At 46.4% G+C, this 26,237-nt stretch overlaps 1 protein-coding gene across 2 annotated transcripts in view; it reads right to left on the bottom strand.

Moving 5' to 3' along the window:
- The window catches only part of LOC144699698 (uncharacterized), a 97,530-nt gene that overhangs the window by 62,237 nt on the left and 9,056 nt on the right, over positions 1 to 26,237 (bottom strand). For both annotated transcript variants that reach the window (XM_078570841.1, XM_078570839.1), the window contains exons 2-3: positions 11,500 to 11,607; positions 7,114 to 7,189 (exon numbers count right to left, since the gene is read on the bottom strand). In XM_078570841.1, coding sequence (XP_078426967.1) covers positions 7,114 to 7,189; positions 11,500 to 11,607 — 184 coding nt within the window. The remainder of the gene's footprint in view (positions 1 to 7,113; positions 7,190 to 11,499; positions 11,608 to 26,237) is intronic.

The raw sequence follows: 26,237 nt of genomic DNA on the forward strand, positions 1-26,237 counted from the left end.
TGGCGACCAGAACTGCACACAGTACTCCAGCTGTGGCCTCACCAAGGTTCTACACAACTCCAACATGACCTCCCTACTTTTGTAATCTATGCCTTGATTGATAAAGGCAAATGTCCCATATGCCTTTTTCACCACCCCACTAACATGCCTCTCCTCCTTCAGAGATCTATGGACACACACGCCAAGGTCCCTTTGTTCCTCAGAACTTCCTAGTGTCATGCCGTTCATTGAATACTTCCTTGTCAAATTACTCCTTCCAAAGCATATCACCTCACACTTTTCAGGGTTAAATTCCATCTGCCACCTATCTGCCCATTTGACCATCCCGTCTATATCTTCCTGTAGCCCAAGACACTCAACCTCACTGTTAACCACCCAGCCAATCTTTGTGTCATCTGCAAACTTACTAATCCTACACCCCACATAGCCATCTATGTCGTTTATATAAATGACAAATAATAGGGGACCCAGCACAGATCCCTGTGGTACACCACTGGACACTGGCTTCCAGTCACTAAAGCATCCTTCTGTCATCACCCTCTGGCTCCAACAACTAAGCCAATTTTGAACCCACCTTATCAAATTACCCTGTATCCCATGTGCATTTGCCTTCTTTAAAAGTCTCCCATGTGGGACCTTGTCAAAGACTTTGCTGAAATCCATATAAACTACATCAACTGCACTACCCTCATCTACACACCTGGTCACCTCCTCAAAAAATTCAATCAAATTTGTTAGGCATGACCTCCCTCTGACAAAGCCATGCTAACTATCCCTGATCAAACCTTGCCTTTCCAAGTGGAGATAGATTCTCTCCTTCAGAATTTTCTCCAATAGTTTCCCTACCACTGACGTGAGACTCACTGGCTTATCTCTACAACGCTTCTTAAACAGCGGAACCACATTAGCTGTTCTCCAGTCCTCTGGCAGATCCCCCGTGGCCAGAGAGGAATTAAAAATTTGGGTCAGAGCCCCTGCGATCTCCTCCCTCGCCTCACTCAGCAGTCTGGGACACAAATCATCTGGACTTGGAGATTTGTCCACTTTTAAGCCTGCCAACACCTCCAACACCTTGTCACTCCCAATATCAATTTGCTCAAGAACCTTGCAGTCTCTCTCCCTGAGTCCGATACCTTCATCCTCATTCTCCTGGATGAAGACGGATGAGAAGTATTCATTCAACACTCTACCGATGTCCTCTGGCTCCACCCATAGATTGCCCCTTTGGTCCCTAATGGGCCCTACTCTTTCCCTGGTTATCCTTTTCCCATTGATATACTTATAGAATATCTTGGGATTTTCCCTACTTTTATCAGCCAGAGCTTTCTCATTGCTCTCCTAATTGCTTTCTTAAGCTCCACCCTGCACTTTCTGTACTCCACTAATGCCTCCGCTGATTTGCTCCCCTTGAACCTGCTAAAAGCCTCTCTTTTCTTTCTCATCATATCCTGAATACCCCTGATCATCCATGACTCTCTGAGCTTGTTACTCCTTCCTATCACCCTAGAGGGAACATGTTGAGCCGGCACCCTCCCCAGTTCCTTTTTGAACACCCCCCACTGCTCCTCTGTATATTTCCCCACAAGTAGCTGTTACCAGTCTACCTTGGCCAGAACCTGTCTTATTTTACTAAGATCCGCTCTCCCCCAATGCAAAACATTTTTTTGCAACTTGTCTATTTCTTTGTCCATAACAAGCTTAAATTGTACCATAACAAAAACAGAATTACCTGGAAAAACTCAGCAGGTCTGGCATCATCAGCAGAGAAAAAAAGAGTTGACGTTTCGAGTCCTCATGTCCCTTCGGCAGAACTGAGTAAAGTTAGGAGAGGGGTGAAATATAAGCTGGTTTAAGGTTGCGGGGTTGGGGGGGTGGGGGGGGGAGAGAAGTTGGGTGGCGGGGGTGGTTGTAGGGACAAGCAAGCAGTGATAGGAGCAGATAATCAAAAGATGTCACAGACAAAAGGAACAAAGGGGTGTTAAAGGTGGTGATATTATCTAAGAAAATGTGCTAATTAAGAATGGATGGCAGGACACTCAAGGTACAGCTCTAGTGGGGGTGGGGTGGAAAGACTGACGACAGGGTATTACAGTTATAGATTTAAAAATAATGGAAATAGGTGGGAAAAGAAAAATCTATATAAATTATTGGAAAAAACAAAAGGGAGGGGGAAGAAACGGGAAGGGGGTGGGGATGAGGGAGGGAGTTTAAGATCTAAAGTTGTTGAATTCAATATTCAGTCCGGAAGGCTGTAAAGTTCCTAGTCGGAAGATGAGATGCTGTTCCTCCAGTTTGCGTTGGGCTTCACTGGAACAATGCAGCAAGTCAAGGACAGACATGTGGGCAAGAAAGCAGGGTGGAGTGTTAAAATGGCAAGCGACAGGGAGGTTTGGGTCTTTCTTGCGGACAGATCGCAGGTGTTCTGCAAAGCAGTTTGCGTTTGGTCTCTCCAATGTAGAGGAGACCACATTGGGAGCAACGAATGCAGTAGACTAAGTTAGGGGAAATGCAAGTGAAATGCTGCTTCACTTGAAAGGAGTGTTTGGGCCCTTGGACGGTGAGGAGAGAGGAAGTGATGGGGCAGGCGTTGCATCTTCTGCGTGGGCATGGGGAGGTGCCATAGGTGGGGGTTTCGGAGTAGGGGGTGATGGAGGAGTAGACGATCCCTTCGGAATGCCGCCAGGGGGGGTGAAGGGAAGATGTGTTTGGTGGTGGCATCATGCTGGAGTTGGCGGAAATGGCGGAGGATGATCCTTTGAATGCGGAGGCTGGTGGGGTGATAAGCGAGAACAAGGGGGACCCTATCATGTTTCTGGGAGGGAGGAGAAGGCGTGAGGGCGGATGCGCGGGAGATGGGCTGGACACGGTTGAGGGCCCTGTCAACGACCGTGGGTGGAAAACCTCGGTTAAGGAAGAAGGAGGACATTTCAGAGGAACTGTTTTTGAAGGTAGCATCATCAGAACAGATGCGACAGAAACGAAGGAACTGAGAGAATGGGATGGAGTCCTTACAGGAAGCGGGGTGTGAGGAGCTGTAGTCGAGGTAGCTGGGGGAGTCGGTAGGCTTGTAATGGATATTGGTGGACAGTCTATCATCAGAAATTGAAACAGAGAGGTCAAGGAAGGGAAGGGAAGTGTCAGAGATGGACCATGTGAAAATGATGGAAGGGTGGAGATTGGAAGCAAAATTAATAAATTTTTCCAGGTCCCAACGAGAGCATGAAGCCGCACCGAAGTAATCATCAATGTACCGGAGAAAGAGTTGTGGGAGGGGGCCGGAGTAGGACTGGAACAAGGAATGTTCCACATACCCCATAAAGAGACAGGCATAGCTGGGGCCCATGTGGGTACCCATAGCCACACCTTTTATTTGGAGGAAGTGAGAGGAGTTAAAGGAGAAATTGTTCAGTGTGAGAACAAGTTCAGCCAGACGGAGGAGAGTAGTGGTGGATGGGGATTGTTCGGGCCTCTGTTCAAGGAAGAAGCTAAGGGCCCTCAGACCATCCTGGTGGGGGATGGAGGGGTAGAGGGATTGGACGTCCATAGTGAAGAGGAAGCGGTTGTGGCCAGGGAACTGGAAATTGTTGATATGACGTAAGGTGTCAGAGGAATCACGGATGTAGGTGGGAAGGGACTGGACAAGGGGAGAGAGAAGGGAGTCAAGATAACGAGAAATGAGTTCCGTGGGGCAGGATAAGGCTGACACGATTGGTCTGCCGGGACAGTTCTGTTTGTGGATTTTGGGTCGGAGGTAGAAGCGGATCGTCCGAGGTTGGGCGACTATCAGGTTGGAAGCTGTGGGAGGAAGATCTCCAGAGGAGATGAGGTCAGTGGCGGTCCTGGAAACAATGGCTTGATGTTCAGTGGTGGTCGCTATCACTAAAATGCTCCCCCACCACCACCTCAGCCACCTGTCTGGCTTCATTCCTCAGAATTAGGTCCAGCACTGCGCCGTCCCTTGTTGGACCCTCTACATATTGACCTAAAAAGTTCTCCTGGACACATTTCAAGAAATCCACTCCATCCAAGCCCTTAACACTATGTCTAACCCAATTAATATTGGGAAAGTTGAAATCACCTAATATAATTACCCTATTGTTATTGTTTTTACACACCTCCGCAAATTGTGCACATATTTGCTCCTCAATTTCCCACTGACTATCTGGGGGTCTATAATAAACACCTAACAATGTGGCTGCCCCTTTTTTATTCCTAAACTCTACCCACAAAGCTTCATTTGATGTCCCTTCCAAGATATCATCTCTCCTGACTGCAGTAACTGACTCCTTAACTAATAATGCAATGCCTCCTCCTCTTTTACCCACTTCCCTGTCTCGCCTGAAGATTCTATATCCTGGAATGTTGAGCTGCCAATCCTGCCCCTCCCTCAACCACGTCTCAGTGATGGCTACTATATCACAATTCCACATGTCAATCCTCACCCTTAACTCATCCGTTTTGCCTGTAATACTCCTGGCATTAAAGTAGAGGCCATCCAGCCTTGCCTTACTCCCTTGAAACTTAATGCAGCTGTACTCCATCTGACTTGATTGTTTTACTGTATTATGATGTGTCCCTATTCTACTAACATTCTGTGTCCCCTCCCCCTGCCGAACTAGTTTAAACTCCTCCCAACAGCACTAGCAAACCTGCCCGCAAGGATGTTAGTCCCGCTCTGGTTCAGATGTAGACTGTCCCGCTTGTACAGGTCCCACCTTCCCCAGAAACGGTCCCAGTGATCCAGGAATCTAAAACCCTCCCTCCTGCACCAACTCTTAAGCCACGTATTCATCTGCACTATTCTCCTATTTCTGAGCTCGCTAGCACGTGGCACTGGGAGTAATCCAGAGATTACAACCCGAGAGGTCTTGCATTTTAGTCTACTGCTTAACTCCCTGAATTCTTGATGCAAGACCTTATCCCTCTTTCTACCTATGTCAATGGTATCAACATGTACCATGACCTCTGCCTTATCACCCTCCCCCTTCAGGATGCCCTGCAGCTGTTCAGTGGCATCCCGGACCCTGGCACCAGGGAGGCAACACACCATCCTGGAGTCATGTTGACAGCCACAGTAGCGCCTATCTGTTCCCCTGACTATAGAATCTCCTATGCCTATTGCTCTTCCTCTCTTCCTCCCCCCCTGTACAGACAGGCTGCTTATGGTGCCAGAAGCTTGGCTCTGTCTGCACTCCCTGGAGGAACCAGCGCCCTCATCAGCCTCCAAAATGGAATACCGATTTGCAAGTAGGACCCCAGGGGACTCCTGAACTACCTGCCTGTTTCTCTTGGACTGCTTGGTGGTCACCCATTCCCTTCCTTCCTCAAGTCCCTTCAGCTGCGGTGTGACCACCTCTCTAAACATGCTATCCACGATGCTCTCAGACTTGCGGATGCTCCACAGTGTCCCCAGCCGCTGTTCCAGCTCTGAAACCCGAGCTTCCACGAGCTGCAGCTGGACACACTTCCTGCACACATGCTGGTCCCGAGCACTGGAAATATTCCCGGATTCCCACATGGTGCATGAGGAGCACACCACGGCTTTGAGCTCTCCTGCCATGACTTATCCCTTTAAATTAAACCTTTTAAATCAATTACTCTAGGGCCCTTCTTTCCTGATCCTCGTTACTACAGAATATACAAAATATAAACCACAAAGAGACGTTAAACTATAAGCAATAAAAGTAGTAAAAACTTACCCGACCTTACTCACTACTTACCAGTCATTCCTGTCCCTTGTAACCTCTACTGCTGCAGCAGGGCAAGACCACGCTCTGAAGATTTAACAAGTTGGAGAGCAAGGAAAAAATGCAAAGAGCATCTCTTCCCCTATGCACCGAATTCCCACTGTGCACCAAATTGCCAATACCCACACTCACTCTGGCTGTGTCTCACACATGATGAGCTCTCTCCCCTGCTCGTGTGCAAGCACACTGTAGTGTGCTTCTAAATAGTCCCTTTCTTAAATTGAGCTGAGGTGACTCACACTAGTTAAGCTTCAAATAGTAATTAACACCTATTCAGGCCCTAATCAGGCTTCAGGTGATTGACAGTTAACTGTCACACAGTCAGCTACCTTACCAACCTTTTAACTAGACTACTGAACTTACACATGCACTCACTTCCTCACACTCTCTCTCACTCCCACACACACTCACTCACACACACATTCACTCACTCCCACACACACTCACTCACTCAGTCAATCTCTCATGCACCAGCAAGCATCTTCCCCACCCACCAGCCTTCTCCAACCCCGAGTTCCGAGGCATCTCACTCCCAGGCCTCGCAGCCAGCCTCTCCTCCCCAGGGCCAGGGCACTCCCATCACCCCACCCTCTGTTCCCCCCATACCCACGACCCCACCCCGGGCCCTGGCACCTTGGTCTGTCCTGGGCCCCACCTTTCTTGTCCCTCCCATCCCCAGGCCCCGGCATTCTGGTTCACTCCAGGGCCCTGGCACTCCACTTCCTCAACCGCCCCGGGCCCTGGCACTTCTCACCTCTCATTCACCCATCCCGCCCCCTGAAAGAAAACCTTTTTCTCCCCTGCAAACTAACATGTCAACAGCAAATGTTGGAGAGAAACAGGTTGCGGTTGGAGGAGCAGCTCCTTGCAGAATCTTCCACTTTACTTACCTGTCTGACCGACATTTTGGAAAACTGGCTCCAGGGGCCACATAGAATGGCTTTGGTTACCATAATCCAGCCAGCGGGCTCCCAAGTTGGGCAAGCCTGATTTACATCAACGGCTCAATGTACCCTATTCAAGCTGGAGTCCAACAGTCCAATGCATGATATTCAAGCAGTTCACCTCAACAGGATGGGAGGAAAGGGTAGAAAGTGGTAAAAGAGCCAGGGGAAGCGATGAGGAGAATTTATTTACACAGTGAGTTGTGATCTGGAATGTTCTGCCTGAAAGGGCAGAAGAAGCAGATTCAAGAGTAACTGTACAAAGGGAATTGGATAAATACTCGAAGGGGAAAAAAATTTGCAGGGCTCTGGTGAAACAGCATGGGAGCGAGACTCTTTCAAAGAGCTGGCACAGACATGATAATCTCAATGGCCTCTTTCTACGCACCAAAATTACATGAAAATGATGAATAACATATTACCTGCCACAGGGATCCAGTTGAGGAAGTTGCTCCATCCAGTGCCAGTAGTCTCTCCTTCTCAGGCCTAGGATTGGCTCTGTAAAAGGCAATGGCATCATCAGAAACAGGAGCCTAATTTACTCCCTTTCTTCTCTCTCTCTCTATCCTTTACTTCAGCTCCACCTTAACTCATCCAGACCTGGAGTCCCTATCCTATTGATCTGTATCTTACCCCCTACCCTATTGATCTGTATCTTACCCCCTACATTGGTTACATGTGCTTTGGCATAGTTAGTTCAAAATCTTTCTCATCATCTTCAAATCATTCCAACCTCTGTAACCTCTTTGAGAGGAACGAGAAACGCAGATAGTAAGAAAAAAAAAAGATATAGTGACAGATGGAGAATATTTGAGTGCAATGTTCGCTCTGATATTCGTTCGAGTGCATGTCCCTTTAATTTTTTTGCAGGGTCACACAGCGTTAATATAAAGGGGCCAATCTGTGCGCGGCCTGCATGAGGACTTTCACGCAGCTTAGAGGGAACATTGTTTGAGTGACAGAAAACAGGAGGGAACGAAAGAAAGAGAGAAAATGACAGACAGTGAGAGAGAGAGCATGACAGTCAGGTATGGCTCTTCCTCCAACACATTCTCATTCCCAAGGTGTCAGCCCTTCCCAATGGCCTTCACCAATTAGGACCCCCCCAAACCACCCTAAGCCCAGCTGAGATCCTATGTAATCTGCTCAAATCCTGGCCTAGATACAGCTTTTAACATGGAAATAATATGCTGACTGTACATGCTATGTCCTGACTGTATACTGACACTGTATACTGACTGTGCATGCCGACTGTACATGTTGACACTGTACACACTGACTGCATTTGTTCACGCACGTGCTCACTGTACGAGCTGACTGTAGGCAGATGAGAGTAACAACAGGTTAACTTGGCTGACAGCTAGGGACTTGGAGGAGACAACTTTCAGCTGGGACAGACCCTCTGATCCTGCCATTCTCCAACCGTGCACCTCTCCCAATCCCACTTAATAGAACAGATTTCTGCAGCCACTTCATTGCTCCCTGACCCACAGGGCCTCCCCTCCAATCCTTTTGTACCATAGTGCACCCTTGAATGCTACTGAGCCCAGGGAACCCACACCCCGTGCTCTACCTATAGCTACCAGACTGTCACCACCCCTCCACCCCCCTGCATTTCCCAGCAGTCCATGTCTATATGCAGCAAGACCTGGACAATATTCAGGCTTGGTCTGATGAGTGGCAAGTAACATTCATGCCACACAAGTGCCAGGCAATGACAATCTCCAACAAGAGAAAATCTAACCATCTCCCCTTGGCATTCAATGGCATTACTGTCGTTGAATCCCCACTATCAAGAACCAGGAAGTTACCATTGATCAGAAAAAGAACCAGACCAGCCATATAAATACTGTGGCTACAAGAGCAGGTCACAGAGTTACTCATCTCCTAACTCCTCAAAGCCTGTCTGCCATCTACAAGGCACAAGTCAGGAGTGTGATGGAATACTCTCCCCTCCAAGACACACACAATCTGACTTGGAACAATATCACTGTTCCTTCACTGTAACTGGATCAAAATCCTGGAACTCCCTTCCTAACAGCACTGTTGGTGTACCTACACCACATAGACTTCAGCAGTTCAAAAAGGCGGTTCACCACCACCTTCGCAAGGGCAATTGGAGATAAGCAATAAATGCTGGCCTAGCAATGACCACATCCCGTGAATGAACAATAAAAATAACTGCCTGTGATTTTCCCCTCCCCACATGCTGCCACTCCCTGTGACTTTCCACCTCCCAGTACAGAAGCACTTGGTACTTACCCCTCATGCTGGTGGGCCCCAGAACCCAACACTGCAGTACTGTCATTCTTGGGGTCCTACCCAACTACTGCCAGACCCAAGAATCATCTAGTAAATAAATCCCACATTCCGCCACCTGCATTCTGTTCTGCCAAACCGAAGGACCAGTCCAATGCTACTGAAGCTCAAATGCCCCCATTAATGCTGCCATACCTGACAACCCTCCATGCTCATTGCTCCTAAACTCTAGAGACCCACTTCTCATCTATGTTGCCTCCCAGCTCCTTGTGCTACGGGCTTTGGAAAGATGAGAGATTAAATTTGCATACAGGTGTAAAAATATTTGTACAAATAATGAAGACCACTCATTCGCAGTTTTCATGAGTATATGAACTGGAGCCCAAGACAGCAGTTAAAAAACCCACAATAGCACGTAATAAAATGGAATTTGAGCAACAGTGACTGCACTTCATAAGTGTTGCTGTGGTTGAAAGCAATTTCGGATGACCTGAGAATGTGATGAGATGCTTCATAAACACAAGTCGTTTTATTAAAATACATCAGGCTCCACAGAGAGGATATACCATAAATAGCTTCCTGTTGAAGTGGTGAGTGCCTGCAATACATTCTGATTTTTCCTCTAGTTCTCTAGCCTCCGTTGCTGAAAGTGCTAACTACTGCAGGGGTACAGTTCCAAAGGCTTAAAAGGACTATTGTAACCCACCCCAGGGGGCCTTCCTATATGTTGTTATGACTGGTCCCCTAGCAAGGTTCCCCAAATTTGTTATGATCCCGGATGAGGTACCCCAAATTGTTCTGCTCCTGGGTGAGGAGGGGTGAACTGGCTCCCCTTCTTTATTCACACCCTTGGTTGGTCGCAACAAGATCAATTTAAAAAGGATCCCTTCCCTCGTGGATACCTTTTTCCAGTCCAAATATATTTATGTTTTAAAAGGAGCCAATTTAACCAGGCTTTCTTGAGTCAAAGAAAGAGAGAGTTTATTAGTTACTAAAATGCAAGAAAAAATAATAAAAACGCAAAACACATATACACAGATTAGAAATGAGAAGTGAGTCCAGAAATAAAAGTTAAAAACTATATGAATCAGTCTTTGGTTTGTCCGTGAGAAGTGGATGGTGAAATGTTGCGGCCGTTAAGTTGGATGATTTTGATAGACCTGACTTTGGCAGTTGAGCAGTTGGTTTGGAGATTCTTGGTTCTGCAGGTTAGCTGAAAGAAGTTGTCCTGTTTCATTTTTGACTTTGGCTTTGCTGAATTGTGACTTGCTTCCAGCAATGAGAGACAGATTTTTGTTACCTGCAAGGGATGCCTAGTTGATGTTCTTCAGCTGTGGCCTTCACAGCACACCCTCACACACCAGCCTGGAACACTAAAACTAGCACACAGAACTAGGGTTGCTGTTGGCTTTTTAACCCATTTTCTTATGTATTCCTGGAAGGGAAAAAATGAACATGTCTTTCGCCCAGATCTGCTTTCTTTTCAACTCACATCATGTCCACAGTCTGGGATATAACTCACAGATAGTTTTTGCTGAGATGGTAATCAGCCGTCATTATCTCATAACCACAGGAGATTACAGTTCAGTTTTTGCATTGCATCTTTCCCTCTGAAGTGTATCTGTCTGAAATAGGCCTTGACACCTTTTCAGGTGCGACATTCCATTCTCTGGACTAGTTGGTCAAGTGTAATCCACATAGGGATTTTCCAGCAAATGGCTACTTTACAGTCTCAGCCAGGTTTTGCTTGCATGTCCTTTTTTTAAGTAACACATCTTACTTAAAAGTTCAATATGTCTGTAAGTAATTTGGGGTTATGATCCATGGTCATGACAATGTGAATGTCAGCATGCTATTCAACTGCAGAAGGAATCATGACATAGCCAAATCTAATCCTTATCCAATAACCACACGTGTGTACTTTTTGACAAGGGCCACTGGATAGCAATCAAGAACAGGGATTTGGGCTAAATTTTCTCCTGATGAGCCCAGGGATGGGTGAGGGATGGGATCTGGGGGCGGTGGTGGGGGGATGCTGGAAATTGTAGCAGCTCCAACACTATAGTTGAAATTAGCTAACCCAGCAAAGGCCAGTGTTCACCTGTAGGATCTTCTGCTTGTCGGTTAGAAGTGCCATATTTCACACGGACATTAAACTGAGGCCCTGTCTGTCCTCTCAGCTGAATATAAAAATACCATGACACTATTCAAAGAATAGGGGAGTTGTCGCTGGTGCCCTGGCCAATATTTATCCTCCAACCAACATCACTAAAAAACATAATTTGGCCGTTTAACGCATTGTTGTTTATGGGAGCTTGCTGTGTGCATTTCATAAGTCACAACAGTGACTGCATTTCAATACTAATTCATTGGATGTAAAGCACTTAGGGACATCCTAAGATTGCAAAATGTGCTTTATAAATGCAACACTTTATTTTATTTCTTTCATATAGTTTGACTGACCCATGAGGAATATGAGCAATTTGGTGAAGAAATGAAGCATTCTGAAATACAAAATGCCACGCCAGAGTTTGCGGACTATTACTTACGCCTAATTCCCTTCCGCAGGATAATCTCCAGAATATCACACGTGGAGGCGAGGTGAGGGTTACAATCTGTGATGGGATCCTTGTCTGCCTGGATGCTTAGGATGCATGCTGTCGAGGAAACAGAATTACTCCTATTATATTGGCACAGATGGTTACACTGGAAAGTAAAGTCAATCTGGGCCTGAGAACAAAATGCAGCATATAAATGGTTCAGAGTTCAGTTGCCAGTCTGTGCTGAGCTAGTGGGGACAGCATTTCTGAGCTACCAACCTCCATAAACTTGAACTCATTCAAAACTCTGCTGCCCCTATCCTGACTCGCACCAAGTTCCACTCACCCATCACTCCTTCAACACCTCTTTGTTCCTTTATCTGTGACATCTTTTGATTATCTGCTCCTATCACTGCTTGCTTGTCCCTACAACCAACCCCGCACCCCCGCCAACTTCTCTCCCCCCAACACCCCCCAACCTTAAACCAGCTTATATTTCACCCTCTCCTATTTTTACTTAGTTCTGTTGAAGGGTCATGAGGACTCGAAACGTCAACTCTTTTCTTCTCCGCCGATTCTGCCAGACCTGCTGAGTTTTTCCAGGTAATTCTGTTTTTGTTTTGGATTTCCAGCATCCACAGTAGTTTTTTGTTTTCATCACCCCTATGCCTGTTATAATTCACTGCTTATTCACAGAGCAAATGAGGAATCTGGAACCAGTCTTTCCTCAACATAGGTTAATTCACGTAACCCAGACATCACATGCACAGACTCAGCCCAACCCTGGTGGAAACTAGTTCTTATGTATACTTAAGAATAACGCCCTAACCTTTCCCCAGTTAGTAACAGTTGCTCTGACTTACAACTAAAGCACGCATTTCATTGTGACAGGATTGCAACATTAACAGTGCTTGCTGGCATTCTATGGCTCCTGACCTGGAAATACCTCAATTTTAAAATTCTTATCCTTGTTTCCAGATCCCTCTATGGCCTCACCTCACTCTATCTCTGCAATTTCCTCCAACAAACCTTTGGTATCTCTGTGATCCACCAATTCTGGCCTCTTGCACATCCTCGATTTTCATTCCTCCACCATAGGCTGTAAATTTTATATTAATTGTGTTTAATTGGATGGTGATTGGCATTAACTGGGAATTCACTTGTTCCCCTATAAATAAACAGAGACTGAAACTATGGTTGCTGGTTAGGAGTAAATGCTTGTATAGCATACTTTGTGTTATCCGGCACTCTAACAACTGGAATTCTCTTTTAACCGGAATTTCTGATGTCCCCCTAATGCAAATCGTCACTCTACCAGCTGGAAGTAATTATGAAGTTATTCAGAACTTGTACCTGTATTTTGTACTTTAATTTACTGCTAATCTTCAACAGTACATTAAAACATAAAGAGAATACTGTTCTTGGCTTACTGAGTACTTGCATATTAGTTCATGCTAGAAGTATTGTGCAGTATTCCATCAGTAAATGGAACTCTCCATTAACTGGCATTTTTGATTAATCAGCACCACCCATTCCCCACGCATGCCTGATAATAAAGATTTTACTGTAATATGTAAATAAATGCTTATAAAAGTGTGTAAAATTGTCTCCAGTTCTATCCTTCATCAACTGGCTTTCTGGAATATAATATGGTAGCAGGGGATAAAAGCAAAATACTGCGGATGCTGGAAATCTGAAATAAAAACAGAAAATGTTGGAAAAACTCAGCAAGTCTGAAAGCATCTTTGGAGAGAGAAACAGAGTTAACATTTCGAGTCTCTATGACCTTTCTTCAGAGCTAAAGAGAAGTACAAATGTGATGAAATTTATACTGTTTAAGAGGGTGCAGCAGGTGAAGCTGAAAGAAGGCCAGGGATAGAGGGGGCTAAGGAGAGATTGACAAAGATGTCATGGACGAAAAGACAAAGGGAGTGTTAATGGTAGTCGTAAGGACCATATTATTTATGGTAGCAGGGGAGATTGCCTCAAGGTGTAGATTAGAAACTAAGAGAAAAAAATACAGACAGAAAACTACGATCCTAGTGGCAAATAGTGTACATTGTTGGGGCATTATTACCCTCCAATGTCCTTGAAGTCTGAACCATATGACCAGTGGAAGAATGAAGTGAGAATGTGGAGACAGGTTATGCCCCTGCTGAAAGGAAAACAAGGCATGGCCTTGGTGATGTCTCTTCCTACAAGTAGTAAAATCAAAAGTATTTTGTGAGGTGAATGCCTGTTAGTTATATAGTGATGAAAGTTTAGATTTTCTACCAGAGTTCTTGGATGAAATCTACAAGAAAGATTATCTGTTAAATGCCTAAGAGGCATGATCAGTCTTTGACATATTTCGGAAAATAGATGGTCATTCCATGGGAGAATATATCATGAACTTTAACAGATTATATAAGATTGATAAAATTCAATTTGAGGATCCTTGGATCAGTAAATTGCTGCTGGATTGTGGATGGACTACTGGTTTTAACTGGTGTTTGGTTCTGAGAGAGAGAGAGAGAGACCCTGTTAGATCGGGTGTCTGATGCCTTGAAAAAAATTCCTCAGGAAGCAGTCATTACCTTTAACTTTCATGGAACAAATGGAACATTCAACGATTACCAGATTTCCTAATGGTCCAGATACTGGATGCAGGTATCAATACAACGGAAGGATTAAAGCAGGACTTCCCAAACTGTGGGTCGTGACACCAAGAGATGAGATTTTGGGGTCGCAAAATCCGAGGCAGCAATTCAGGCTGAATACTAACAGCTTCGAGGTCCCTTTAAATCTTTGCTTTGTTTTCTATTGGTGGATAAGTCATTATTGCTGCTGCAAAAAAAGCCCGCGAAAAGTGGGACTTGTTTTTTAAAAAAAAAACATTGCAGTTTAAATATTTGTCACCATGATGAACTTCTCCCCACCACCCCCCACTCCCCCCTCAGCTCAGGAGTTAAATTAGCCCCCCACCTGCTAAGGAGCTAAAATAACCCCACTTTCACCAGCTCAGGGGCTAAAGTACCCCAAACCCCTGCTCAGGAGCTAAACCCCAGCCTCCAACCTGGTCAGGAGCTAAACACCCCCCCACCACCGCCCCACCCACTCCCCTTCCCCCCCCACCAACAGGGTTACACAAAGTCTGGGGCATTAAAATGGGGTCACACCGGGAAAAGGTTTGAGGAGCACTGGATTAAAGACAAGCAGAACAGGATGCAATCACTTCCAGCAGAACTGACTCTTACAGCAGAAGACGTAATTGGGACAGTAAAAATAGGAAAACGAATCCTAGGAATACCTAAAGGGACAGTTAATAGAAGCATCAGGTATGACTCAAAGTATCATTATACGGTAAACTACCCAAAGATAGAGAGGCAGGGTCCTCAAAATGAAGATGAAGATAATGATGTGTTCAAACAAATTGTACTGGTCCCAAGGAGTTTTTAGTCCTGTATTGAATGTGTTAGTTGTAGACTCCTTTAATTGTACAGTACTAAATAGTGCTTGTACTTTAAGACTCTACTGAATATATCAGTTAAAATTTTACCATGATTCACTAAATGGTGAGGTTAAGGAATATACAAGTACTACATGCCCTTAGGTTTCGCGATGACAACAGTCTGAGGTCACTGAAGAGAGTTGTGATTCCATGTAAAAAAGCTGGAGTTAGCTGTTTTATAAGTATTGATGTATTAGTGAATACCTATGTTGTTGAGTAAACCTTCTATGAAAAAGGCACAAATGAAACTTGACATGGAGCATGGTAAGGCAATTATTTTTGGAAAGTCAGTGAATCTTCATTGACTCAGTTAGGATATTATTGTGTCCTCTTAAGAAAATCTGATGTTTCTCATCAGACTTTTAGACAAATATTAATGTCATTGGGTGATAAGAATCATGGAGGAAAAAAGCAAATTGTCTTAAAGTTACATGGACAATTTGCTCACCCTACTTGTCAAAGGTTAAAAATTCTGCTAAAAGATGCAGGTGGGGTTAATAAAGAGTATACAAGACTAATTGAAGAGATTAGTGGGAAGTTAGAAATCTATCAAAAATGTCAGAGGACATGCTCTATGTCTGATTATAAGCCTTAAGCCTTCCAATGGCACATGACTTTAATTAAGTAGTTGCCATGGATCTAAAGGTATGGGATAAAGACAGGAATATTTTTATTCTCCATTTTGTAAACGTGGTGACCAGATTTAGTCTCTCCACAATAATACTCAAAAGCACAAAAGGGCTATTATAGACAATATCATGAAAATAATGGATAGGGACCGGACTTGGGGGACACCAACAAAGTTTCTGATAATGGAATAAAATTTACCAATGGCCAATTTAAAGATACGTGTGAAAATATGAACATCATGGTCATGAATAATGCAGCTGAACATCCTTTAGGCAATGGACTCTGTGAAAGAAATCATGTGGTGATCAATGAAATACTGCATAAAATTTTAGCTGGACAACCAGACTGTAAGTTGACAACCACATGTTCATGTAAAGAATTCACTTCAAGTGGTTGGATGATATAGTTCCTATCAATTAGTCCATGGCAAAATCCTAAATTGCCTTCTGTGCTATGCAATAGTCATCCTGCTCTAGAAGGTACTACAATTAGTTCAATTTTTTTGGCACCTTTTGAATGCTTTATGTGCAGGGAGATGGGCTTTCAATAAGCTGGGATCTCTGAGAAAATTTGGTAGGCTTTGAGGCATCGTAAAGAATCATCTGCGACAGAATTTAATTTGAGTGACTTGGTGTATTATAAAATAGGCCAGGGAATGGAAACTCCCTGATATGGTAATAGGTCGTGACAATAAGAAATTATTTATCAAATATGGCAATCAAATTATTTAGGTTATTTCTTCATGATTAATGGGAATTAATTACAAAATCTCAGATTCTGAGCAGCTGATATAAGTAAGCAAGGCACCTTATACCTCAAATCTCATGGTGTTTTGCAATGAAGATCCTGAGGAACCGATATGATAGATCAAGGGCTGGATAGTGGTGATGTGAGCGATCAGGACACACAAGACAAAGCTATCACATCCACAGGCCAATTGGCCAGAATGGATACTAGAGTGATACATATTCCAGGGGTCAAGTGAATTTGGGGTGTGACAATTGTGGGACGTGCAGGAAAAACTCTAGGCAAGTTTAAATATTGATTGAATTTGTACAGGATGATGGCCAAGAAGCACGTTCCAAGGGCTGGTAGAATGGGATGAAAGAGTGGAGAATAAGAAGACATAATGCATGCGGGTCTGAAGTGACATCTGTCAGAAAATGATCACGTACTGGAGAAAGATCCTCATAGGGTGCAAGAAGGCGACCTTGCATCACTAGTCCTGACAGACAGAAAAGTGGAAGTAGAAATAGATTAGATAATGAAATAAAGGCTAAGAACAGTCTAGGAACAGAATTAGAAGAAATCTTCATGATCATGATGTTCTGGTGACTACTAATAAGTCTGAGGATAAACTGCTAAGAGAGGCAAAACAGAAGGAATGGTTGGAGACAGTATGGAATTTATTCTGAAGCAACCAGGTGGACTTATGTTGAAAATGTATAAAGCTAAAGCAAAGATGGTTGGCAGGGATTTTGAAAAGTAATGGGTGATACAGATGTTAGAGTGAACTCTTGCACAACATGCAAAGTAATCATGAAAATCTTTTTAGCTCTTTTGGCCACATATTCATGGGAGCGTAGATCAATAGACATAAAAGCAACTTCTCTGCAAGGTCATACTTTTCAAAGAGAAATGTTTCTAAAACTGCCCAAAGAGACAGCAGATGCCAAAGGTAAATTGTGGAAACTAAACAAATGTGTTGTGGCCAGATTGATATTTCCAGGGCATGGCTTTTCTCAGTGAGATCTGCTTTGCTGAAAACAGGTGGTGCTCAGTTAAGAACTGATCCTACAATGTTTTATTGATAGATAACGGAAAACTTTAAGGCATCCTCATGATGCATATTGATGATCTCTTGTGAGGCAATACTGCCAAGTTTGAGAAATGTGTGATTAATAAGATTAGAGTAGAATTTAAAATTGGGAGTCAGGCTTGTGGGACTTTTAAATATATTGGTTTAGACATTAAAAAAAGTAGGCCCAGAATAACTTTGAATCAAGAAGCTTATTTAGAAAGTCTAAGTTCCATCCTGCTTAACTGTACTAGGTCCTCACAGAAAGATGATGTTATACCTAAAGAGGAAACAGAGCGATTGCGAAACTCGTTGTTCACTTGAACTGGTGGGACGCTCAGACCAGACGAAATGCCAGTTTACATGCATTGGAGTTAACTGCTATGATGAAACACATGATAAAGTAGAGGATGATTTAAGGGCAAAATTTTAAAAAATTAAATCTGGAGAAATGCGTACTTAAATTCCCATTCTTAGGTGACCTAAACAACGTGAAGCTAGTCATTTTTAGCGATGCTTTTTAAAATTCATTCACCGGATGTGGGCTTCACTGACTGGGCCAGCATTTATTGCCCATCCCTAATTGTCTCTGAGAAGGTGGTGGTGAGCTGCCTTCTTGAACAACTGCAGTCCATGTGGTGTAGGCATACCCACAGTGCTGTTAGGAAGGGAGTTCCAGGGTTTTGACCCAGCCACAGTGAAGGAACAGCAATATATTTCCAGGTCAGGATGGTGAGTGACTTAGAACAAAGAACAAAGAAAAGAACAGCACAGGAACAGGCCCTTCGGCCCTCCAAGCCTGCGCCGATCATATTGCCCATCAACTAAAACATTTTGCACTTCCGGGGTCCGTATCCCTCTACTCCCATCCGATTCATGTATTTGTCAAGCTGCCTCTTAAAAACACCACTATCGTACCTGCTTCCACCACCTCCTCTGGCAGTGAATTCCAGACACTCACTACACTCTGCGTAAAAAACTTGCCCCGCACATCTCCTCTATAGTTTTCTCCTCACACCTTAAATCTATGTCTAGTAACTGACTCTTCCACCCTGGGAAAAAGCTTCTATCTACTCTGTCCATGCCACTCATAATTTTGTAAACTTCTATCAAGTCGCCTCTCAATCTCCGTCGCTCTAGTGAGAACAATCCGAGTTTCTCCAACCTCTCCTCATAGCTAATAACCTCCAGACCAGGCAGCATCCTGGTAAACCTCCTCTGCACCCTCTCCAATGCCTCCATATCCTTCTGGTAATGTGGTGACCAGAATTGCACGCAATATTCCAAGTGTGGTCTAACCAAGGTTCTATACAGCTGCAGCATGACTTCCCAGCTTTTATACTCAATACCCCTGCTGATGAAGGCAAGCATGCCATATGCCTTCCTGACTACCTTATCCACCTGCATTGCCACTTCCAGTGACCTGTGGACCTGTACACCCAGATCCCTCTGCCCGTCAATGCACTTAAGGGTTCTGCCATTTACTGTATAATTCCTGCCTGTATTAGACCTTCCAAAATGCATTACCTCGCATTTGTTTGGATTAAACTCCATCTGCCATTTCTCTGCCCAAGTCTCCAATCTATGTCCCGTTGTATCCTTTGACAATCCTCTTCACTATCTGCAACTCCTCCAACCTTAGTGTCGTCTGCAAATTTACTAATTAGCCCAGTTACATTTTCCTCCAAATCATTTATGTATACTACAAACAGCAAAGGTCCCAGCACTGATCCCTGCGGAACTCCACTAGTCACAGCTCTCCATTCAGAAAAGCACCCTTCCACTGCTACCCTCTGTCTTCTATGACCAAGCCAATTCTGTATCCATCTTGCCAGCTCACCTCTGATCCCGTGCGACTTTACCTTCTGTACCAGTCTGCCATGAGGGACCTTGTCAAAGGCCTTACTGAAATCCATGTATATAACATCCACTGTCCTTCCATCATCGATCATCTTTGTCACTTCCTCGAAAAACTTGATCAAGTTATTGAGACACGACCTCCCCTTCACAAGACCATGCTGCCTCTCACTAATACGCCCATTCAAATGCTTCCAAATGGTAGTAAATCCTGTCGCGAAAAATCTTCTCCAATAATTTCCCTACCACTGACGTAAGGCTCACCAGCCTGTAATTTCCTAGATTATCCCTGCTACCCTTCTTAAACAATGGAACAACACTGGCCATTCTCCAGTCCTATGGGACCTCACCCATAGCCAGTCAGGATACAAAGATTTCTGTCAAGGCCCCAGCAATCTCCTCCCTTGCCTCCCTCAGTACTCTAGGGTAAATCCCATCTGGCCCTGGGGACTTATCCACCTTAATATTCTTCAAGACGCCTAACACCTCTTTTTTGATCTCAACATGATCCAGGCTATCTACACACTCTTCGCTAGACAAATCGACCGCTATGTCCTTCTCTTTGGTGAATACTGACTTGGAGGGGAACTTCCAGGTGATGGTAGATGGTAGTGGTCATGGGTTTGGAAGATACTGTCAAAGGAGCCTTGGTGAATTCCTGTAGATGGTACACACTGCTGCTACTGTGCGTAGGTGATGGATGGAGTGAATGTTTGTGGATGTGGCGCCAATCAAGCAGGTTGCTTTGTCCTGGATGGTGTCAAGCTTCTTGAGTGTTGTGGGAGCTGCACTCATCCAGGCAAGTGGGGATTATTCCATCACACTCCTGGCTTTTGCCTTGTAGATGGTGGACAGGCTTTGGGGGGTCAGGAAGTGGGTTACTCGTCGCATGTTTCCTAGCCTGCTCTTGTAGCCACAGTATTTATATGGCTAGTCCAGTTCAGTTTATGGTCAATGGTAACCCCCGGGACATTGATAGTAATGCCATTGAACATCAAGGGGCGATGGTTGGATTCTCTCTTGTTGGAGATGGTCATTGCCTGACACTTGTGTGGTGCGAATGTTACTTGCCACTTGTCAGCCCAAGCCTGGATAGTGTCCTGGTCTTGCTGCATTTGGACATGGGCTGATTCAGTGTCGGAGGAGTCGGCAAATGGTGCTGAACATCATGCAATCATCAACGACCTTCCCCACCTTATGATGGAAAGAAGGTCATTGATGAAGCAGTTGAAGATGGTTGGGCTGAGGACACTATCCTGAGGAACTCCTGCAGTGATGTCCTGGAGCTGAGATGACTGGCCTCCAACAACCACAACCATCTTCCTTTGTGCTAGGTATGACTCCAACAAGCGGAGCGTTTTCCCCGATTCCCATTGACACCAGTTTTGCTTTGGCTCCTTGATGCCACACTCTGTCAAATGCAGCCTTGATGTCAAGGGCAGTCACTTTCACCTCACCTCTGGAGTTCAGCTCTTTTGTCCATGTTTGAACCAAAGCTGTAATGAGGTCAGGAACTGAGTGGCCCTGGCGGAACCCAAACTGAGTATCAGTGAGCAGGTTATTGCTAAGTAAGTCCCACTTGATAACACTGTTGATGACACCTTCCATCTCTTTACTGATGATGGAGAGTAGACCAATGGGGTGGTAATGATGGGTTGGCTTTGTCCTGCTTTTTGTGTACAGGACATACCTGGGCAATTTTCCATATTGCCAGGTAGATGCCAATGTTGTAGTTGTAGTGGAACAGCTTGGCTAGGGGCGCGGCAAGTTCTGGAGCACACGTCTTCAATACTATTGCCGGAATAATGTCAGGGTCCATAGCCTTTGCAGTGCCCAGTGCCTTCAGCCATTTCTTGATATCACATGGAGTGAATCGAATTGGCTGAAGACTGGCATCTGTGATGCTGGGGTCCTCCGGAAAGAACAAGATGGATCATCCACTTGGCACTTCTGGCTGAAGGTTGTTGTGAATGCTTCAGCCTTATCTTTTGCATCGATGTGCTGGCTCCCCCATCATTGAGGATGGAGATATTTGTGGACCCTCCTCCTCCAGTGAGTTCTTTAATTGTTCACCACCATCATGACTGAATGTGGCAGGACTGCAGAGTTTAGATCTGACCTGTTGGTTGTGGAATCGCTTAGCTCTGCCTATCGCTCGCTGCTTATGCTATTTGGCACGCAAGTAGTCCTGTGTTGTAGCTTACCAGGTTGACACTTCATTTTTAGGTATGCTTGATGCTGCTCCTGGCATGCCTCTTGCACTCTTCATTGAACCAGTGTTGATCCCCTGGCTTGGTGATAATGGTAGAATGGGGGATATGCTGGGCCATGAGGTTAGAGATTGTGGTTGAGTACAATTCTGCTGCTGTTGATGGCCCACAGTGCCTCATGGTTACTCAGTCTTGAGTTGCTAGATCTGTTCGAAATCTATCTCACTTAGCATGGTGAATTCCAGAGGGAATTCCAGAGTTAAGGGCCTAGGCAGTTTAAGGCATGGACACCAATGGTGGAGCAATGGAAATTGGAGATGCACAAGAGGCTAGAATTGAAGAAGTGCCATGATCTCAGAGGGGTGTGGTGCTGGGGCAGATTACAGAGAAAGTGAGGGAGAAGTCCATGGGGGGATTTGAACATGAGTTAAGAGTTTTAAAATCAAAATGTTGCCAGATCAGAAGCTAGACTAGGTCAGCAAGCACAGAGGTGATGGGTGAATGGAACTTCGTGCTTAGTCCCTGATGAGCAAGTACTGAAATTATCGAGAGCAATTTCACAGCAGAACTCAAGGATCCACCTGTTGTCATGAGGAGAAAGTAGTTGTTTGATACGAGCAGTTAGCAAAACTTTATCAAACTCTGGAGAGAATCAACACAAAAGCAGAACACCATAGAACTGACAAAAAATCAACAACTTGAAACACTGGCCAGAATTTTCACGTTGGTATGTGGGGATGAGCCCCACATGAAAAATGACGTGTGGTGACATCGGCCGAGTGTCCCGCTGTCACCACACACCATCACGATATTTCGGTGGGCAGGCGCGCGATGATCTCCAATGCGCGGCCGCCATTAAATAAGGGGCAATTTAAGGCCCTTGAGGCAGAAATTGATGCCGATTTTTCAGGGCCTGTGCGATCTTCAGTGCACGGGTGCAATGGGCAGGCCACATTTTTATAAACCTCATCCATGGGCGGGATAAGAGGGGTGAGTGGAGTCGCGAGTGTTATGTGTCAGACATTTAATGCTTAAAGTTACTGCTACTTGCCTGTGTGAGCAGGAATACTTCAAAACTCTTCACAGCTGCTTGGACAGGAGTAACAGGCTTCAGGTCAGGACTCTGGAGTAAATATAATTTCTGGGGCCTTGCTGGTTTCAGGAAGCCTTCCCTTAGCCTGGGAATGGGGGTTGTGCTCTCCACTGGAGGCACCTCCTCTGAGGAGGGAGGGTCAGATGGGGGAGGAGGCCAGGAGTCCACATTCAGCCTCCAGGGGAGCCACCTTTGGGAGGACAGGCGCAGGCACAAGAGCACAGGGCCAACAGGATGTCCAAGGCGGGAAGGGCCGCAGAAGATGCCACTATCCTGCTGCCAGGGTTTACAGGCGGTGAAGCAGCTATCTCAATATGTCTGAGGTGCAGTGCCGAAGGAGGCTCCATCTCTCAAGGGAGACAGTGGCCTCCATTTGTCAGATGATAGGCCCTGAGATCTGCGCCAACTGTGTGGTTGGGCACCCCATGCCAGTGGCATTGAAGGTCATGGCTGCCCTCAACTTCTATGCCTCTGGCTCTTTCCAAGGGTCGGTGGGTGGTCTTTGCGGAATATCCCAGTCAGTTGTCGACACTTATGTCAAGCAGGTGACAGTCGCTCTGTTCAGGTGTGCATTGACCTTCATCCACTACCACAGGGACCAGGCAAGATAGACACAGTGAGCCAGAGGCTTTATGGCCATTGCTGGCTTCCCCTGCGTCCAGGGTGCAATAGACTGTACACATGTGACCATCAAGGTGCCAGCAGGTGAGCCCGGTGCCTTCATCAACAGGAAGGGCTTCCACTCCATGAACGTGCAGACAGTGTGTGATCACAGGATGCAGATTCTACAAGTCTATGCAAGGCACCCAGGCAGCTCCCATGATGCTTACATCCTCAGACACTCCCAGGTGCTGAGGCTCTTCAGTGCTCCAGCCCAGCTGGATGGATGGCTGCTGGGTGACAAGGGCTATCCCCTCAAAAGTTGGCTCATGATGCCTCTCCGCCATCCAAGAGCAGAGGCCGAGCAATGGTGCAATGGGAGCCACGCCTCCACAAGGGCTGTGATTGAGAGAACCATCGGTCTTCTCAAGGTGCGCTTTCGATGCCTGGACTGTTCAGGGGGCGCACTCCAATACCCCCCAGATCGTGTGTCACTGATAGTCATTGCAAGCTGCGCTCTCCACAATCTGGTGCTAGAAAGGGGTGACACAGTTGAGGAAGAAAGTATAGAAGCAGATGCTCCGGCTGCACACAATGAGCCCAGTAGTGAGTTTGAGGATGACCACACATAGGAGAACGCTGAGGGGGCATCCTCCAGGAAGGCAGGGACACCCAGGAGTCTTTAATCCAACGAACCTTCAGCTAGCCCACCACAGATGGACCTCCAACACAAGCCAGGGCTGTAGGCTCCATACCTGAGAGCAACATCTGCCTGGTTAGGAACATTAACTATTTGCCTTGTCAATAAAGCTCAATGACAAACAAGTCACTCATAACATCATGGGTTCCCATCCACCTGCAGAAGTAAGGAATCACCCTGAGCCATGCTCACATATCAAAATTTAATGAATCAACAAAATGAAGCAGAAAATAAAAAGAATGCAAAGGTGTTGCACATCACACTAAGTGGTCATGAACTAATAGTGGGGCAACATAGTGAGAAGCCCGTGGTGTGCCTAAGATGCCTTAAGTTTACATTTCTGGGTGCTACGTCTAGGTGCTCCCCCCTCGCTGGCACTAGCATCTGAGACAGCCCACTCACTGTTAGCCTCAATGACCTTGGTGGGCGTCCTTTGGCCCATGGAACCTGTGCTGGCCCCAACTGGGAGGTAGCGGCCAGATCCATGGCTGGCATTTTCCCAGTTGCCGCAGCCTCATCGGATCCCATGATCACTGGCAGAGGGGAGGAGGACCCGCAGAGATGACAGGCAGCTCCTGCGCCGACGTGAGGTTGCTTCGGCCCTCCATGTTCACCATTGATATATGGGCTGGGATGTGGGGGGTGCCCAATCCATCTCCCACACTGGCACTGACCAGCTGAGGTCAATGCCGCTGTGAAGGCTTGCAGGTCCGAGCGTAACCCCAGGAGGCCCTGATTGTTCCCCTCAAGGAGCCTCTCCACGAGAGTCACCACTCTCTCCATGGAAGAAGCATGGCGCTCAGCCATAAGGCTCATTGCATCGGTGATACTCCGTGTGGATTCCTCCAGCACGGGGACCATGCCATGCATTGCCTCATGTAGCTCCGCCAGATCCTCACGCATACCCTGCTGGACTTCCAGCATCTGCTGCCTCATGTACGACTCCAGGGGCACATCATCAGCCACTGACTGAGCATGTGTCCGGTCCCCAGCAATCTTCCGACTGCTGGCGCCATGGGCACTCTCTGTCTCTGCCCGCACCTCAAGCAAGCGGGAAGTGCCTTCACCGCTGTGCCCCGGGACACTAGCCAACGATCTAATTCCCACCGAGGTGCTAGTATCTGCGCTGGTGCCTGCCTGGCAGAGATGGTTTGATGCTGGTGATTCCATTTGTTCAGGGCCCTCAGGTGTCAGAGGCGGCCCCTCTGCCTCCTCCTCCCGGCCCCGCTCCGGTGATGCTGAAAGGAAGAACAAGGACATTTGAATAGGGCAAGTGGAGGCAATGTCAATGTGCATGCCTGTCCCCTGGATCAGTATGCGCTTATCCTTCCATAATCAATGGTCAACCCATGTTGGAAGCTTCAATCGCTGAACATTCAAGTGGGATGGCTGCTAGAGCACACATGGTGACCTCAGTGCACGGCAATCTCGCCTCCCTGTGGCACCCCAGCCTCACTGCCACCAGTGCACCTGGGCACATGGCGCCTCTCCAGGTCCATCACATCCTCCTCGTATCTGGTGATTCTGGCCAACTGGGCCTGGCCTCCACCAGTCCGCATCTGCCTGACGGTGTTGTGTGTGGTCTTCTCCTGAAAAGGAGAGAGGAGCATTCACCCTGTACCTGGGTTCCCATCGCATCCCTGTCACCCCAACCTGAGTGGGGCATTGCAGGGCTCCAGTGAATCGTCACCCCGCAGCTGCCGCACACTCACACCAAGAAGCCGGGGCTGACCCCCTTTGTCCACATGCTGCATCCATCCCATTTGCCATCACACGGTCTAACCTTGCAAAGCAAGGACGCACAAGCACGTGGAACGCCAAGGGCAGCAGATGAATTGGTGCCCCGTGACCTGGAAGCTCCCCTCCCAGCATATCAGCAGCCTGGCTTTGACATGTTTTGCAATTCCAGCACTGCGCCCAGGTGCAGATCCTTGAGGTAGCCCCCAAACAGTACTCTGGGTGTCTAATACACGTTGTGGGTGCAGAACCCATCTCAGCACTACCCTCTCAGGGTGAACTAGGCATGGGCAATATCTGCTGGCCTACCCGGCGTGGGTCACATGCCGCGATTGATTCAATGCTGTAACTGCATTCAGAGTTGGATTTGGGGGGGGGGGGTGGCAGTGGTGCTGGGGGGAAAGCCTACCTGCTGTGTTAAGTGACCTCTGCCAACATGGTACTCACCCTTCCCGAGCGCAAGAGGTTGTTGAAACGCTTGCGACACTGGACCCACGTGTCACACCACGTCATGGGAGCTGACTTTGTCTGTCACCTCCTCCTAGGCACGTTTGGTCAGGTGGGGGGGGGGGCGTCCTCCTCTTGTCCCTAGGAATGAGGATCCCCCACCGTGCTGCCACCTCCTTCAGGAG

This window comes from Cetorhinus maximus, chromosome 24, assembly GCF_964194155.1.
Source record: "Cetorhinus maximus chromosome 24, sCetMax3.hap1.1, whole genome shotgun sequence".
Taxonomy (NCBI): Eukaryota; Metazoa; Chordata; class Chondrichthyes; order Lamniformes; family Cetorhinidae; genus Cetorhinus; species Cetorhinus maximus.